Here is a 19068-nt window from a genome sequence, read left to right on the forward strand (position 1 = left end):
GAGTATTATAGACACCATGCAAATATCTACTATATGTTGACATTCACCTGGTAATCAGAGGTAAGAGGTAAAATTTTGGGAATTTGGAAAATTGTCACAAAGTTGTCAAACAATTGTTTCAAAAAAAATACTAATATAAATACATAAATTTTCAGAAAGAACTGGTGAATTTCGAATGGCGTAAATTAAAGAAGTTCTGCTGCACATATATGTTTGTATTTAACCGTTTTTATACTAAGGACAGTAAGTTAATACGTCTTAATTTTAATAGACGTATTATTCAGCTTAAGCATGAAAACTGCATTTGCCTCCAAAAGATTGTATGCACTTGTAAAAATCTTAAGGTTTTGAGGTCGAAGTATTCTCAATCAAAATGGACGAGCCAAACAAAGCAATTCTCGTAACTTGAAAGGAGGCGCAGGGGTATTTTCTGGAAACAAAACCTATACGTCGCTTACCGTGTTTCAAGTAGTGAAACTTAATTGAAACCGAGTAATTTTTAAAAGAAATGTTTGCACAAAAGGATCAATATGATACAATTGAATTTCAGAATAAAAATAAACTATGCATTTAATAACGTACATAAACATTTTCTCTATTCTAATTGGTCAAGACTTAAGAGCAGTGCAAAAGAGAAACACCAGTGTGAAAAAACAAAATACCAGTGTAATCGTTTTTCGAAGTATGCTGCTGATTAGTCAAAAAAAGTAGTGATCTAAGAGCAATTCAAAATAAAAACATTTCAAAGAAGGGAAGTAAAAGTAGTTTAGCAGATCGATTCTGTAGATGGCAGATGGCACAAACTCGATAAAATATATGTACAGTTAAAAATACGCTGATCTGTATAAAGCGTACATTGGCGTGCTCCAAAAATCACAGTATTTTTCACGAAGTTTTGTTTTAACTATCATCCTATTTAAACTTTGCATCTCCAAATATTCTTCTCCGTTTGGGGAATGAAGAGGCCAGTTTGGAAGGTTAACATTTTCAAATTCTTCTGGTAATTCAGGTTTACCCCTGTTTGGATGACTGTAAAGAAATGAGTATTAAAATTTTTAGCTACAAGACGACCATCATCTTTACTTTTAAAAAAATTCATGTAATGTATGGTTGTCATGGATAATCTCGTGCAGTCTACGTTCTTTCTTAAATTATACTATTACTAAATTTTATACCTAGTGAAGTGAAAACCACTAACCAGCATAAAACTATTATGGAACGTATTGGACACACTTTTTTGCTGGTCATAAGTGGTTGGAACAAAATTAAAGAATACAAAAAACAATATTTTTGGTGTTATTAACAATCATTTCACGATTTTCCAAGAAGCCATATCCAGAAGCAAATTCATTAAATGCAAAATTTTTTTTGTGTAAACATGAATCTTGATTTCCTCTATATTAGCTCAGATGTTCACAAATCAGGCAAATTCATGAACATCTTAGCGAGTACGGAGAAAACGAATCAAGTTCCTCGTAAGGCAGGATTTGTCTTTTAAATTACAAATAAAGAAGCAACTAATAAACCACTTCCTCATTATGATTATCACTTGCACTATCAAATTTTTTAAGCAACTTAAAAGGATTGAACTGTGTCTATCAATTAAGCGAAAAATTTCACCGTAAAACAAACTTCAATACTCGTAAAATAAAAGTCACATCAAGTTTGGTATTCTTGTACGATTTTTATCATGCCCTTGTTGAGAAAGATATAAAAGTGTATAAAATCATATATTGTCATCAATAATGAATTGAACTACCTATATAAACCATACATTTTTCCATGAAAACTTACCCAGTCTTTGCAAAATTAGCGAAGTATGATATCAACCTCAGTGACAATATCTTATCTTCCATTGGAAAGTTTAATTTAAAAGGTAGCCCAAATATAGACTAGAAATAAACAGAAAGATAAAAGATTATTGTCAAACTAAAAATTGAATGAACATCCTGGTGGAGATCAATCAGTCTTTAACATAGGGAAGCTAGAGCTCATTTTGGTTATGCTTAATGAGACCTAAGATTATCACTTAATTTATTCAATAAACTCACCCAATAGTCCTGGCCATGGTTAGCAAAACCATACGTTCCAACTGGATATGCATGTGGTTCTGGAGAAGGGTATGTGTACCGAAAAACAAAAACTTTAGTTGCAGGAAACATTAAGACCCGTTGATGTGCTTCATACTTCATTGGACACGTAAAGGCCCAGTCCGATAGCATATCGACTAAAGGTTTGAGTGATTCGACGAACGATGGTGTGCATTTAGGCGAATAGAGTCTTTTGGCTACGTCAAAATAATGGGGATGTCTAAAAAATGCTTCCCGAATACTACTGTTAAAAATTCTATTTATTCGAGTTATATTCCTCGTTTTTGCAAGAATAGAACTAGTTTGAAAGTACATTTCACTCCCCATTGTACCAAAAATTATTGGACATTGCTTCACTTTTCCCCTTCTGAAAAGCATTTGAGGATGATCTTTAAAAAAATCACCGTCAACTGCTGGTGTAAAAGGGTCGCGTTTTTCGGCAAAGACCTCTTTCAATTGTTCAGTTGTAACATTATTCTTCAAGCATTTAAGTACATTCGATGAGTTATAGCAATTGACCTCTTTCAAAAAATTTTCTGATTCATTTTTCTCCCTTGCCTAAAAAAAGAAAAAAATAACGAAAAAGAGAGAATTTTTAACTTATATGATGAATTAATTTTCAAAGATCCATGATGAAAAAAACACTTTTTAAAAAAACTGGCATTTAGTAAATGTCTAATAATCGGTTAGAAACTTTCAAATATATACCCACTTCGCCACGGACCTAAATATAAGACTTCCCACCACTCCCTACCCCATTACTTTATGTTAATAATCTAATTTAGACACACTTTGTTCTTCTAAATTAGTTGATAAGATAAAAATGGAATATTTAAAGGACTAAGAATATATTCAGTGTAAGCTCTACACAAACTTCTATTTTGTATTGCTGTTCTTTTAAATATATTGCACAGTGTGACATATTTGTTTGAGACTTTATTGCAAAATAGAAGGTTTTCTTCACTTGTAACATCAACACATGTTTGGAGCACGATAATCTTTACATAGCAAATAAAACACCTTTAACGTTTAAATTGTCTTGAAAACAGAATATCAGTATTAAAACGAAAAAACGTGTGCAACAAGTTTTACTTTTATTGTCTTTACAAACCTTAGTAGATAATGTCCAATACATGAGCATGTTTCCACTTGAGTAAATGACACGATCGAAATACGGCCAGCTTTCTTCAGATAAAGTATGAGCAGAAACACAAGCTGAGCCAGCACTGCCTCCAAATAGCGTAATGGCGTTAGGATTGCCACCAAATTCTTTTATGTTTTCTTTTACCCACTTCATTGCCAAACGCTGATCAAACAAAGCAAGGTTACCTTTGGAATGAGAACCGACAAACATGATTTAAATTACTAGTTACTCATTAACATTATTGTCAGTCTTGAAAGAAGAGCTCATTCGTGCTTATAGGATTTTGCTAAACATTTTTTGGCTGATTGCTTTTGAAACATTACAGATTTTTCAACGATGAGTTTTAACTTGTTCACCTTTAATTCCAACTTCTGGGGCTGTCAAAAATCCAAGTGCAGATAAGCGGTAGTTGACATTTACTAATATAACGTCTCCCAATGCAACAAAGTTTGCACCATGATAATTTGCTTCGTGTGATGAACCAGCTAAGAATGCACCACCGTGGATAAAGACCTGTTTAGATTGATTGTGAAAAAAAATACAAACTTTGTTGCATTTTAAAATTGAGAGGCACAGATAAAACATTTTTTTCATTCTGCATGGAATTTTTTTATGTTCAAATAATTATAAAAATAACTGCGTTCATAACTTACTACTACTGCTGCGTTAGTTGGTTTTGGATGAGGTGACCAAACATTAAGTATTAAACAATCTTCTGTCATATTTATTTTTGGCAAGAACACAGGTTGAATACATGAAATATTATTATCAATTGATTCTTTAATCCCTTTAAAGAAATAGAATAGTTAAAAGATTAGAAATGAATACCTGAAATCTATAAGAAATAGAAAGAGAAGAGAAGAATCATAGAGTTCAGAATCTTAAGAAGTGATTTACAAAGAAGGAATTATAATCAAAGGACTATATAAGAACGATAACATGTAAGGCTGTGCGTATAGATGGAGGAGAGGGATCTTAAGATTTAAAAATTTATTACCTCGCCATGGTTTTTTTGGAACTGGTTTCTCAAATCTTAGCTCACCAACTGGTGCTTCAGCATATGGTATGTTAAGATATTTCAGAACTGTCTTTCCGTTTATTGAGGCTTTTTCTGTTGCTCCCCGGATTTTGCCAGCCTTTGTCTCAACAACTAGAGTAAAAGACATAAACAAACTCGTAAAACTAACGATAAACTATCTCGTGAATCTCTATATACGTATAATTCAAATGCGTCATATAACTGTAAAGAAAAAAGTTTTTTGTTTTTTTTTCCAACCTTAAAAATTATGTCACCTATTTATAGTTTGCAATATTCTCTACGTTGCAAGCATTTACAATTATTTGTACGCTGTAAGCAAGTCATAATTGAGTTTGAAGCAACATTGTATGGTAATTTAATAAATTTAATTATTAAGAAAATATTCGAGGATAAAAGAGCTCTCAATATCTTATAGCAAGAGCGTAAGATAAAACAAAATAAGCAAAGTATATCTGGGCATTCCTTTAAATTTCATGCCAAAGGACAGTCTTCAGGCAAGTGCAGGTTATTCAGGATTGACATTCGAAAGTGAGGTCTTGAATTACATTACAGTTTGTGCATTAAGATGCTCAAAACCTTTATTAAATTTTTCTTTTTTGGTTATTATAGGACTAGAAGTCTTACTCTAGGGCAAAGCTGAGTCTTGCTTTTTGACAAACAAAATTAACTTACAAAGGAAAGCAAAACCTACGGTTTGTAAAGAAACTACTAGTTATTAAAAGACAAAAAAGGAATATCTTAGAATTGATAAAGTTTTTTAACTTACATATATATGCACAGATAAATTGAATTTTTTAAAGAAGTTTTAAATGCGCAAAATTCAAAAAGTATTGAACCCCAAATTTACAGTACTTGAAGTCGACACACAAAACAGCAATACCAGTTTTGTTTTTTCTTAGGGATGAAATATTACGCATAATTTCTAAGATGCTATAATGGCATTGCATTGTTAGTATGCTTGGTAGAAATTTCAGGTCTTTGGGTTATAGTTTGAGAAATATTTCAAAATACATCTTATTTTGGAAATATTTTTCAAATACTCTAGGTGCTGGAAGATCTACAAAAGTGGGTTGTAATAATTAGTTATGGATTGAAGTCCGTTAAAATATTGGATTTCCATAAAATTTTACAAAGCGTATCTTACAAATATTTTTTATGTGAATATAAGTCCTCAAACTCTTGGTCTTGTTACAACTTTACTCAATTGCGAAAAAAATTATTGTTTATTTTGTTCTAGTTTCTAAAATAAATGTTTACCATTCGTATCATCATTATCTTTGCATAATTTTTTGGGAAAATTGTTCCGGAATCCAAATAGGAGGCGTCGAAATATACGGTCGCTTTTAAAATCTGCAATAAAGAAATTTTAATTATTTTACGCCTTATTAATTTACCGACTTTATCGGGAGTGGTAGCACAATTATTAAAATATTTTGTTACCCTGGATGTATCTCACTCTGGAAGACACAATCCCAACATTAATGGTATACAGAAAAAGGAGGGTTAATATTCGATTCTATATGAAAATAGATATTAACAATAAATTAATCGTGGTGTGCAGTGGCCTAGTGAAATAGCTGATAAAGAATAATTAAGCACACAATCATGGTTCGACCTTCTAATTAAGACTTTATCAAAACTATTATACGATCTTAAGTATCTAAAAGTTGTGACTTCCGTACACTTTTGAGTGTCCCAATACGTAAATTTATTTTCCTCAAAGGAAAAGATGCTTTTGGATAGATGATCTTATTATTCCTTTTTTGTGGTTGATCTCATGATAAACGAAGTAAATTAACTTTAATGAACAAAAAAACTATTTATAACTTACCATTTTTGATATAAGTCTTGGGAGTGCTTAGATGTCTTAAGAAACTTCTTGACCTAAAAAAATTAAACTTTTAACGTTAATTTAACAAACACTAACAAAAAGTTAATCAAAACATATTTTGTTCTTTCAAATTCAGATAAAATTGAAATTGTTAAATATCTACGCTTACACTTACGCTTTCAGAATTGCGCTTGCAAAACAATTTAGGCTTAAGAATTTTGTTAAGTCAGTATATAAAAAATAAAAGTTAAGATATGCTTGGTAATCAGAGCATAAAGAGTAAAATATGCATAACTTTCGAGAAACAAGGGCAAATTTTTTAATGGTGTATAATAGAGAAGTTTTATATGTTTCGAGATTAAAAAATTATGAGGGAAAAATTAGGCACTCAAACGTATCCTTTTAATACATTCGAAGGATTTAATAATTTGAAACGAAACAAAGATCTTTGCTAATTAAAAGTTCTCTAGAGTGTATCTAACTGTCGTGGGTCGTGTGTCGCGGGTAAATATTTCTGGGTTGTGGGTATGTTGTAGCAAGTTAATAAAAATTCTATTTTGCATAAAAAATATAGAAAAGTTCCAAAGAAGTTGATATTAATGTCTCGAGAAGATTTTATTTCAATGCATGCACACTTTGATGTGCTGCTGAAGTTAACACTCTGCTGTCAATACTGAAATATGTCACTGGCGCTCTGGATATTCATGAGTTGCGTTTGTTATACATATCGAAATATACATGAAGTCATTTTAAAGTAGTTCACATGGTTGAAATCATGGTAAGTTCTACACTTATCATCAGTCAATAATTCAACAATTACTCGTATGCAACTATATATGTTGTAAATTTGACACTCAGAATGTAAGACATGGTTTACTTATATGCATAACTTTCTCACGGTTATAAATTTGTTTTTCTCTAGAACGAACTGTTCATTACCATTAAAACAGTCGTATCCAATTAAATTTTGAATGGTTAATGATGCTTGGTTACCTTGATATTAATGAAAAACAAAATATTTTTTTGATAATGATAAGTGTATAACTTATATAATAAATATCAAATTTGGATTCATAAAACTAACACATTGCCAATTAATCATGACTTTGCACAACGCTGATGAGATATTTCTCTTGACAACAGTGATTGTGCATCTTAATGTACTGGCATAAATGTACTTATTAATGACCAGACATAACAAATATCAACCATTAATTCAAGATTTATTTGGATACAACTCATGTAATGGTTTCGAAACATATCACTGCTAAGTAAAAGGAACTTACCAGTCGTACACATGGGAAAGTGGAAGCCGGTTTTACTTGTGATAAACTAATAGCTTATGGTCTAATCGAAATGTGTTTGCAACGTGAAGTGTATGTACGGAATTATAAACAGCAGCGTCTGATTATAGAATTATAAACAGGGTTTATCATAAGTACATATAACTTACACTTTCCTCTGCCTTAAAACTATAAGTGACCATTTCCAATGCATGCAGGTTTTTACATTTGTGAATGCTTTTCAATATATTCCGAGTGTCAAGTAAACAACATATCTAGTTGTATACGAGTAATTCCTTGAATTGTTGACAGTTGGTAAGTATAGATACATTAAAAACGTACTTTAAATCCAACACATGTATATTTTGGATTGTTATAACAAACACAAATCATAATATTCAATGTAGCGGTGACATATTATAATATTGACAGCAGAGAACGTTAAAGTGGGCGTATATAGAAATAAAGAATTCCAGAGAAGTCAACATAAACTTTTTTCAAATTTTTCCATGCACAAAAAATTTTTTAATTCCGGGACATTCCCGCGACAGGAAATTTTTACCGCGACCCGCGATCTGGGACAGTTAGATACACTATGTTCTAAGCAGACATTATGATCTTAAAATATATGAGTAACCAGTTATTTCCGTAACATGAAAAAGAGCGTAGGAGTATTTACAAACATATATAAGCGTACCGTGTTTGAAATGGTAAATATCGACTTAACTTGAGTATTTTATCAAAGAACGGTTAACACAGAAATAATAATAAAATCCCAACAAATTGTAGTAGACAAATCAATCTATTATTTACCTTATTTATTCACTTATGTTTTAAAGTTAATTTATTACATGTACTACCGTTAGCATAAGGGAGGGCATAATAAAGGGAGGGCGTAAGAAAGAGAGAGAGTTATAAAACGGTTAAGTTGTGCGCAAACATAGATGTTGCAGTGGCGTGCGGTGACCGAATTTAATAGGCAAGCGCTGACAGTGATTCCACAATGCATTCAGTCATGTTGTACAGGTGTCGTGAAAATACCGATTGTAGAAGTAGAACATAAAAGGATGAAAATTCCTATGCTATATATTTTATAGGAACATCAATCTTATTTATGCCTTACATCAGTTACATGATATCTACCGGATACAAATATCAAAACTACTACGCAAAAGGAAGCTCTTGTCAATATCATAATCTTGTATTACATTCTACAGATAATATCTTCTACATACATAAATTGCAAGACAATAGGCGCGAAATGTATTGTAGCAGTCGTGATTATAACAATTAAGAACAGCCAGTTTCGCGCACAAAATTGGCACGGTGTGTTACATGGCGTTGTTTAATGTTTATATTTTGGTATAATGACGTCATGGCAACGTGTTCTCCCGTTCTTCAAAATGTGTCTGGCACTGACTCGTACGTTTCAGAATATCGGAGAGTCGTGTTTATTATTTAGTATCTTGTACCTTTTATTTTTAGTCATTAATTTACGAATTCCACGACACAAGACTGACAAGAGCAGAGTGCTTTGGTCATAATGCTAGTCATACTTTACCACAACACACGTTTGCGTGCATTTCGATATCTCTGCAGACTGCGGCCCCTGCTTGTTTACATTGTGCGCAGAAAATAATAAAATAACCAGTAAAGCACCTACTACTTTGAATTAGAAATCAGAACATTACCTTTCGCTCTCAGTCATCTTTTAATAAACGATAACATTAACGGCGTGAATAATTCGGATGTCCAATGTGTTGAATATACGAATATTATTCGTGCGCTGATATGTGTTTAAAATTGCGAGCATACAAGACTGTTGACCAATCGCTATCAAGCGGCGCCCTTAGAAGCGCCGCTTGCCTTTTCTCGATATTCCTCGAATAAGAAGCCTCCAAATCTAGATTAACGCATGCGCAAATGTTCAAATTGAGCTCCGAAGGCAAGCGCGCTTGCCTTGGTTAATAAATATTCGGTGTATTTAATCCACTTGACTCATCTTACAAGTGTAGCAAAGTGAAACCGAAAACCACGACAGTAAATCGCGTATAAATAGCAAGCATTTCAACTGTAAAGACAATTTAGACAAAAGATTACATTGACATTGTTTAGAACAGAAAAATTTAAGCTGATTTTGCTCAGAGATTGATCCAAAAAATTTTTGTTCGGTAAAATGCTTAGGCAAGCGGCGCTTGCCTACGCTTGCATGACCGCACGCCACTGAGATGTTGGAACATATTTTATAAGTTCATAAGTTCAAAATTTTCGAGACGGAAAATATTGTACTTTGAATTTAAAATGAGACGCAATAAACTCCAAAATATAAATAATTTAGGCGTGGGTGGTGGTTGTATTATGATTACATTTCCTTCTAGGTTAGGTTCTATTGAAATGATTGTGATTAAGATTGTGACGCATGAGCGTATGAATACATACCCCTCTCCCTCACCAATAGTCAATCTTCAGCGTTCTTGATTCTATGTTGTCAAATACAAACGCTTAGTTGTTAGTAAATTTACTAATGTTGTGTTATAGTTTTATTAATTCATCTTCATGACCTGCAGTATTTCTCTACAACATTTCTAGTTTTGATTCTTACAATGATCACTGGACATAGCTTTTTAATTAAGAGATCTATTTTCTACATATTGATTTACTGTGCTTTAAAATGAACAGTTCAAAAGTTGAGTAATAAGAAAGTGCAACTTAAATGGTTAATAGTTTTTGAATTGCAATCAACCATAACGAAATTATCAATAATGTGGCTTGCTCTCGACGGCGGTCAATTTCAGCCGTGCGAAGCAATTTTAGAAGATGAATACTTAAATTACAAGTTTACAACAAAGTACGAACAAAGGTATTCATATCTTCAACATTTTCATCGATATTGAAGTTGTTCACTTAGGAACTGGTTGAAAACTTTGCTTCGCTAAATGACAACAGAGGTACTTTAATTCGCATGTTTTGATGATGTACATATTGTAGAGTTTGATGATACCGTTTTCAACTTACTATTGTTCATCAAAATGTATTTCTGATTATTTTCCTATGTCGATTTGTTTTATTTCTTCACTGATATAATAAAGACGTAATATGAAATTATTATGATATTAGTGATGTAAATAAGAAAGATTTGTTAAATAAGTAAATTTGTAGCAATCTTCCATAAACGTCATTGCAGATGAAATTTTGGTAACAGTAGTAGGATTTTGTAATATTTCTACATTTTTTAAGAAGCAGCAGCATAATCTCCAGTTTGTTTCAAAACAATGAAAGTCGACCTTGTACCATCTCAATTTTGTGTCATTATAAAGCCAAGAAGACAAACTTTTTAGGGTTAAGTATCTTTGCCGGTTGTTCTGTTCCTTTCACAAAAATTTTGCTCGAATCAAAAGTTTGTAGAACGAATAAATTGCAAGAACTGTGATTTTGTAATACAAAATTATAGTAAAGTGGGATGGATACCCCGAAGGTCATGATTAGATGAGCCAACTTCGGCTCAATTATCTTACTCTATTTTATACATGGATGCGTTATCCAGTGTAATATACATATGTCATCCAGTGAGCAGAGTAGAAATAAAACTTGTTAATCCAATTGCGTATAAGCACTAATTTTTGGCTGTGATTTATAAATATTTAAGTACTCTGTGAAGTTTTAGGGAAAGAATAATGCTAATGAACTAAAATTTAAATAGATTGATAAAACATGCGACCTGGCTACGCCAGTTGCTTTCATTTCTAAATATGATGTATTACTAATGTCAAACAAATAAATGACAATAAATGGACGATATTAAGAGAAAAAATTTTTCTTTAACTGTTTTTCTTGCATATAATACTCGATCTAAGCACTATTTATATATATTTTTTTAATTCAACATCCGCTTCTTTCACGTTTCTTGTTTGTATTTTTCTATTTAACACTAAAGATTATATTCTTTACATTTGAAGTGCAATCCAGTGATTAGAAACTTTCAAGCCAACTATATGTTTGTAATAATATCAACACTTTTATTTCATGCAGTCACACAAACGAGCGTCGATGAGAACTTAAGTGTTGATATATTCAAGTGGGATATTGGCTATTTTAGTGACATATTACAAGGGTACGATTTAAAAGGACAATATAGAAAAGTGGATAAAATACAACCAGGATTTTATGTTAGAGATAAACTTACCTCAAGCTCTGTGTCTTCTTAAAGTAATAAACAAAATATGTTCACGATTCTTACTCTTTGGGTAGCAGTTACGAATGGGGAAAATGTAAATTTGCACCACTTAATATTTACAATTTGCCCATGTGCAGGAAAGACCACCAACTTTTGGGCATTGTCAATGCATAAAGATCGTTTATTCTTTGCAGAACTCCACGCATTACAATGCAAAAATCACAATATCGGTTGCTGGAATACGCACAATAAGTGTTTTGGAGGACAAACAAAACACGCAATTCCGGCTTTTATAGTTGGCGTCATTAGCTGTTTCATCCGTTGACGGGCGAAGTTAATCCTGGAAAATTGTAGGAACCAGGTTTCAGTTAGATCGAGTTTTTGATATATTTTGATACAATGTATTAAATTGAGGGGATGAATATTGTAGCTAACAGTTTAACATGAACGTCATTCGATACGTCTAATGACAAGGAACATGTGCATGTAAATCAACTAATTTACATTTTAATAGTTTTTTGCAAGTCAAAAACATAGAGGTCAATGAAAGAAAGATACGACAAAAACTAACAGTTATTACCATAACACTTAAACCACACTCAAGGTGATGAGGACGTTTTTCATATGACGCACGTCAACATAAATTGTAGCGTCCTAATTTCTTTACAAACGTTGTTGTTACGCTGCTATGAATTTTTTTAAATATAATCATTAATAAAAGAAATTTACGACACAAACTAATGGACTATGACTATAACAATAAACCCTGTTTACACTAAATATCTGAAAACAATAAGAATACAAAAAAGAACATAACAGAAACATAAAGAGTACAGAAACTTTAACAAAAACAACAAAACAGTCCACTGACTATAAGAAAGATAACATATAAGGCTACGCGTACACCCGGGAGTGTGAAATTTTAAATTTTTCACCTTCACATTATGTTTTTGGAACAGGAATCTCAAATCTTACTTTACCAACTGGTGGCTCAGCATATGCTATGTTCAGATATTTTAGAATTATCTTTCCGTTTATTTTGGCATTTTCTGTTTTTCTTCGGATTTTGGCGTCTTTCGTCTCAGCAACTACTGCATCAGTAAAAGATTTGAAAAAAAACAATAAATTTAAATTAAAAATCAATATTTTTTTGAAACTCTACACTCATTTAATTTAAGTGTGCGATAAAAAACAGTACATATACCTTTTTGTCAATTGCCACATTAAAATTACGTCAGCTACTAATGATTATCAATGTTTTGTAGATAGCCAAAGACTGAGATTTGAATCATTCTTGATATCATGATCATGCGAAAGGCAAATTCAATAATTATATCACTGTACAGCAAGACGCCTACTAGTCGCTCACTCGGGCTACCTAGCCTACACTAGAACAGTGTTTTCATATTTACGTATTATATTAAGAACATTTGCGTATTATATGTGGCATAATTATGTAAATAAGATCAAGAAATATTTGGATTGGTTCAAGGACTTTCTGTCATTTGCATACAATTTATTTAATCTCGCGACAGTACAGAAAAATCTAATTTCTGAAGTCGGCTTATCTTCGGTATTACTTTGCAACAACATTAAAAATAATTAAACATTAAGCAACATTGTAAAATAGTTAAATATTAAATAATGTAAAATATTACAAATAATTCAAACCCATGATCCATAACCAAATGGTTAAATGTAAAAGAAATATTTTATTTCAAAGAATATTCATACGGCATATCTTGCCAACATTTTTTTTTTTTTTGAGTGAGCTATGTCGTCAACTGTCGGTCTTTCTACGGCCTTACTCAACTGCAGACAAATTCTTTTTTTATGCTTAAGTTTTAATATATATACGTACCGTTCTTATAATGATCTTCGCATTTTTCCTTAGGCCTTTTGACCTTAAAGTTGCTCTTCCTACTGCCTTACATAAATGTGAACAAATTCTTTGTTTTTCTGCTTTTGTTCTTAATATGTATGCGCATCGTTTGATATTTATATTCGTGTTTTTCTTCAGGCGTTTCGATCTTGAATCCTAATAGGAAGCGTCAAAATATCGAGTCACCTTCAAAATCTATAATAAAAAATTGTGAAATTTGCCATCCATTTTAATTTTATCGGGTTGTAAGGACTTATACGGACGCGCATTAAAAGTGCCGCAAATGTCCAAGCGATAATAAAGCTTCTGTCAGTCAAGTCAACAACACCTACTCGTGGTGCAGCCTGTGTTTGTCTAACGGGGCTCGGCGAGGTGCGAGTTTCCGGCGCCCTTAAATTAACTGGAACCCACTGCCTTGCGGTTAGGGTTTGACTGCCCAAAGGCTAAGGCTGAGGTAACCCTGACAGAAACCTCGGGAGGACAAACCGCAGTCACGACAGGCCAGGCCCACCGTGTGGACACGCCCTGCGGTCTGACAAGGTTTGCCCAGCTATGGATTAAATAGTCCCCAGCTATGGGTAAATGGTTTTCGGCGTAACGGGAAAAACGCCAGCAAAGGGCGCTCACGGATTAACTGTGTCGACGGCCTCTCCCTGCAACCGCGTAGTTTCACAGTCGTCGCGATCATTTGTGCCACTGAAGATGGAACCGCGTGGCCAAGCCAATAAACATGGCCTGCACAACCATGCTCTTCTCACTGTGCATGCAGTCTGCAATCAAAAGTCCATCAAAAGTCCATCAATACGGATGACTCATGACGGGGGCAGGCTTAGTAGGCTGGCAGCCTCTAGTGCGAAATTCGATTGCTGGCGGCTTGGATTCTAACAATCGCTGGATAGAATCAGAGATAATATCCTTCGGTATTTCACCAAGCGATGAGGATGCCCTTTTTAGGGATGCGCACCCTCCCCCAATCCGGGGAAGCTCCTAGAAAAGATGGAGTAAAACGCACTCTCATCACTCGCCTGCTCAGCACACCGCGGCAGGGGGGTACTCACTCAAAGCGGTCGAAATTACAATGAAATTCGAAAACTTACGGCCTGAACGTAAGAACCCTAAATGACAATCCAGGAAACATTCGTCCTGAGCGTTCTACCGCTCTTGTAGCCCGTGAGCTACATCGTTATAATATTGACGTTGCTGCTCTAAGCGAGACAAGACTCCACACAATTCGGGATCACTCACAGAGGCAGCGGGCAGATACACTTTCTACTGGAAAGGCAAACATTCTTCAGAGAAACACGAATCAGGAGTTGGCTTTGCTATCAAGTCCTCCATCCGATTATCTGAGCTTCCAGTTGGACATTCGGACCGCATCATGTCATTTCGTTTGCTGTTGAATAAGCAACGTTCGCTCCATCTCATCAGCGTGTATGCTCCTACTATGCAGCATTCTGACATCATGAAAGATGCATTTTGTGAAGATTTGTCAGCCATCATTCGCACTATTCCAGCCCACGACAAATGTATCGTCCTTGGCGATTTCAACGCTAGAGTTGCCAATGATTTTCACACCTGGCCATCCGTTCTCGGTCACCATGGCATCGGCAATGTAAATAGCAATGGTAATCTTCTCTTGACAATGTGCGCTGAAAACAACCTGACCATCACCAACTCGTACTTCCAACTACCAAACAGATTAACGACAACATGGAAGCACGCTCGCTCTGGTCACTGGCACCTAATTGACTACATAATTACAAAGTCAAAAGACATATCAGACTTCCATGTCACTAGAGTCATGCGAGGTGCTGATTGTGGGACGGAACATAGACTTGTAATTTCAAAGGTGTGTCTCAAGATCAGCAAACCTGCACTCAGAAAAGCTCAGAAAATTCCGAAGAAATTCTGCGTCTCGAAACTCAAATCAGAAGAAGTCGCAACATCCCTCAGAACCTGCATCGACGAACAGCTACAGAATATCGCTGCTCCAGAGTGGGATAGTCTGAAGACAGTTCTTCTTAACTCAGCTGAGACTGTCCATGGCTACAAAAAGCATTCTCATAAGGAATGGTTTCATGAGAATGACGTAGAAATTTCCGAACTAATGAAATCAAGAATGAATGAAATTGGTGACAGACTAAAGGAAATAAAGAAGACCATAGCGAACAGACTCCAAGTTATGAAAGACAAATGGTGGCAAGAGCGCGCAGAAGAGACCCAAAGATATGCTGACATTGGAAGTGCGAAAGAATTGTTTCGGTCGCTGAACGACATTTACGGGCCAAAAAAGAGCTCCGTTTCCCGCTGCTCAACTCGGACGGTACCAAGCTCCTTACGACATCCGACGACATCCGAGAACGGTGGACTGAGCACTTCACACAGCTTCTAAGCGAGACCAGCATCTATGATGAGGATATCATCAACAACCTCCCTCAACGACCTAAGATTGACACTCTTGGTGATGTTCCCACTCTCGAAGAAGTTGAAAATGCCATCAAACATATCAAGTGCAACAAAAGTGCGGGCCCTGATGGAATTCCACCAGAATTATTTGTGTGCGGGGGACCCTTGGTTGCAAAACATCTGCATGGCATAACTGAAAAGATCTGGTCCGATGAGACCATTCCTGCTGAACTCCGTGATGCAAACATTATCACCATCTTCAAGAAGAATGACCGCCATAACCCCAACAATTATCGAGGCATCAGTCTGTTGGCTGTAGCCCGGAAAATAATCGCTCTAATGTTGCTAAACAGAATGCGCGATCCTATTTCCGAAGCAGTACTGCCAGAAACCCAGTTTGGATTCCGCCGAAATTGTGGAACGACTGATATGATATTCGCCCTTCGACAGCTCATGGAGAAATCGAGAGAACAGAACCAAAAGCTATACATGACTTTTGTTGACTTTACGAAAGCGTTTGATCTTGTGAACCCTGAGGCACTGTGGACTATGGTCGCAAAAATGGGCTGCCCACCAAAATTTGTCAATATCTTAAAGTTATTACATATCAACATGTGCGTCAAGATCTCGGTAGGCGTCGAGTTGACTCATGACATTCAATACAACAATGGAGTGAAGCAAGGTTGTATACTTGCTCCACCCTCTTCTCCCTCTTTGCGACTGCTCTCTTCACATATGCCTTTGAAAACATACCTGAAGAAGGCATATACATACGATCCAGGATAAATGGCTCGCTCTACAACCTTCGTCGTCTCCAATCCAGGACCAAATGCACGCGGACACTGATGAGAGAATTTCAATATGCAGATGATCCCGCTTTTGTTGCCAACTCGGAGGAATCCCTTCAGCGCATGATGGATAGCTTCGAGGCTGCTACCAAATCCTTTGGCGTTATCATCAACATGAAGAAAACAGAAGTCATGTCTCTCTCGTACTCACCAATAACATCCCCGATCACTGTCAATGACACTCCTCTCGCAAACGTTCAATCCTTCAAGTATCTTGGCAGTACTGTCACCAGCGACTGCTCCATTGACAAAGAACTTGACAACCGCATACAGTGTGCCAGTTCGTCATTCGGCAGGTTGTGGAAACGTCTGTGGTCTTCGCATGACATTAAAGTTACTATAAAGATCGCCGTGTATAATGCAGTGGTACTGTCGACTCTCTTGTATGGTGCCGAATCTTGGACGTTATACCGTAGACACGTCACAGGTCTCCGTCAGCTACAACAACGTCACCTACGCACAATCCTCCGCATTTCCTATAAACGAAGAGTAACGAATGACGAAGTTCTGACGAGAGCCAACTCCATGGACATTGAGATTACCCTCGCCAAAATTCAGCTAAGGTGGGCTGGTCATGTTGCTCGCATGGCAAACAATCGATTACCCAAACAGCTATTCTTTGGAGAGCTCGCTGAAGGAAAGAGACGTACTGGTCGTCCGCTCCTGCGTTGGAAAGACTCTCTCAAATACACTTTGAAAACATGTCAAATTTCAATAGATAATTGGCAACTCGAAGCGGCGGATCAGACTCGGGAGAATTTCGTTGCCAACACTGCAACAGGACCTGCGCAAGCCGCATTGGCATGTTAAGTCACGAGCGCGCTTGTGGAAGTCAGTGAAATAAATGGACTTTTGCAGACAGCCATCGTCGATTCGACGGGCAGCATCTCTTAATTTTATCTCTATGTCTAGAGTGGTGGCTAAATTGTTGAAGTGCTTTTTACCTTGGAAGTGTCTCACTCGGGACGAAACACATTAATATCCATAATGCACAGAAGAAGAAAGATTGATATTCCATTCTATTTAAGAAAAAAGTTTCGAAATTTCTAAAATTTTGGGAATCTGGAAAATTGTCACAAAATTGTCAAACAATTGTTTCAAAGAATACTAGTATAGCTATGCGGTGGCCTTGTGAAATGGCAGATTCAAAGTATGGATTTCAAATAAACGTAAAAATATTTATAACTTACCAGTTTTGTTACAATCATATATGTTTTTTAATCTATTTAAGAAACTACTTGATGTACAAAAAGTTGAATTTGTAGAGTTTGAAGTGTAATAAACCTAAATATAAAACAATCAAAACGTACTTCACGCGCTCAACATCAGATGAAATTAAAAAAAAATTAAAGTAAACCTACGCTTTTAAACATTTATGTACCAAACAATTTAAGCTTACAAAATTGCAGGAGTCACAATATCTACTACATGTTGACATTTGCCTGGTAATCAGAGGTAAGAGGTAAAATTTTGGGAATCTGGAAATTTGTCACAAAGTTGTCAAACAATTGTTTCAAAAAAATACTAATATATATGCATAAATTTTCAGAAATAACTAGTGAATTTCGAATGGCGTATGCTAAAAAAATTCAGCTACACATATATGTTTTTAGATTGTAAAACTTTCATACAATTATTATTGTTAAAACCAATAACAAAGCTCTGTGTCAATTTGAAGCGGCGTTTGTATTTGACCATTTTTATAATTAGGACAGTAAGTTATTACGTCTTAATTTGTATAGACGTATTATTCAGCTTAAGCATGAAAACTGCATTTGCCTCCAAAAGATTGTATGCACTTGTAAAAATCTTAAGGTTTTAAGGTCGAAGTATTCTCAATCAAAATGAACAAGCCAAACAAAGCAATTCCCGTAACATGAAAGGAGGCGAGGAGTATTTTCCAAAAACAAACCATACGTGGCTTACCGTGTTTTAAGAAGTGAAACTTGATTATAACAGACTTATTTTTAATAGAATTGTTTGCACATAAGGATTAATATAATCTCAATGAATTTCAAAATACAAATAAATTATGCATTTAATAATATACATAAAAAAGTTTCTCGTTTCTGATTGGTCAAGACTTCATAGCAGTGCAAGAAAGGGAAACACCAGCGTAATCTTTTTTTAAAGTATGTTGTTGATTAATCAAAAAAGTAGTGATTTAAGAGCAATTCAAAATATAACATTTCAAAAAAAGGGAAGTAAAATTAGTTTAGACAGATCGATTACACTGACCACCGTAATTTTTTTTCGAGTAAGTTCTTTTTAGATACGAGTTTACAGTTCATCGTTTTTCACGGTAATCGCAATCAACGGTAATCGTTGCAAACGTACAGTCCACAAAGTATCAAATGTAGTCTTAGACACA

At 34.9% G+C, this 19068-nt stretch overlaps 1 protein-coding gene across 4 annotated transcripts; it reads right to left on the minus strand.

The window, feature by feature from the left end:
* Nucleotides 1-544: 544 nt before the first annotated feature.
* On the minus strand, nt 545-11665 carry LOC124456797 (acetylcholinesterase-like). 4 transcript variants are annotated; one of them, XM_047007133.1, is made up of 12 exons: nt 11571-11665; nt 9827-9867; nt 6105-6157; nt 5714-5789; nt 5531-5623; nt 4232-4384; nt 3888-4021; nt 3591-3747; nt 3202-3419; nt 2052-2648; nt 1795-1892; nt 545-1029 (listed from the first exon to the last, which is right to left on the minus strand). In XM_047007133.1, the coding sequence occupies exons 3-12, from the start codon at nt 6105-6107 to the stop codon at nt 825-827; spliced, it is 1734 nt and encodes a 577-aa protein (XP_046863089.1). In that variant the 5' UTR covers nt 6108-6157; nt 9827-9867; nt 11571-11665; the 3' UTR covers nt 545-824. The 4 variants fall into 4 exon arrangements, with proteins under 4 accessions (XP_046863089.1, XP_046863088.1, XP_046863090.1 ...); XM_047007132.1 differs by lacking the exon at nt 9827-9867; XM_047007134.1 differs by lacking the exons at nt 9827-9867; nt 11571-11665 and adding an exon at nt 7044-7057.
* Between the last annotated feature and the right edge of the window lie 7403 nt (nt 11666-19068).

Source organism: Xenia sp. Carnegie-2017, unplaced genomic scaffold (assembly GCF_021976095.1).
Source record: "Xenia sp. Carnegie-2017 unplaced genomic scaffold, XeniaSp_v1 HiC_scaffold_6, whole genome shotgun sequence".
Classification (NCBI taxonomy): Eukaryota; Metazoa; Cnidaria; class Anthozoa; order Malacalcyonacea; family Xeniidae; genus Xenia; species Xenia sp. Carnegie-2017.

Coding starts and splice junctions, on each gene's coding strand:
- LOC124456797 (XM_047007132.1), bottom strand. Junction 5,624..5,713: donor CAGAGTGAGATACATCCAGG/GTAACAAAATAT, acceptor TCTTTATTGCAG/ATTTTAAAAGCGACCGTATA. Junction 3,748..3,887: donor CAACTAACGCAGCAGTAGTA/GTAAGTTATGAA, acceptor CAATCTAAACAG/GTCTTTATCCACGGTGGTGC.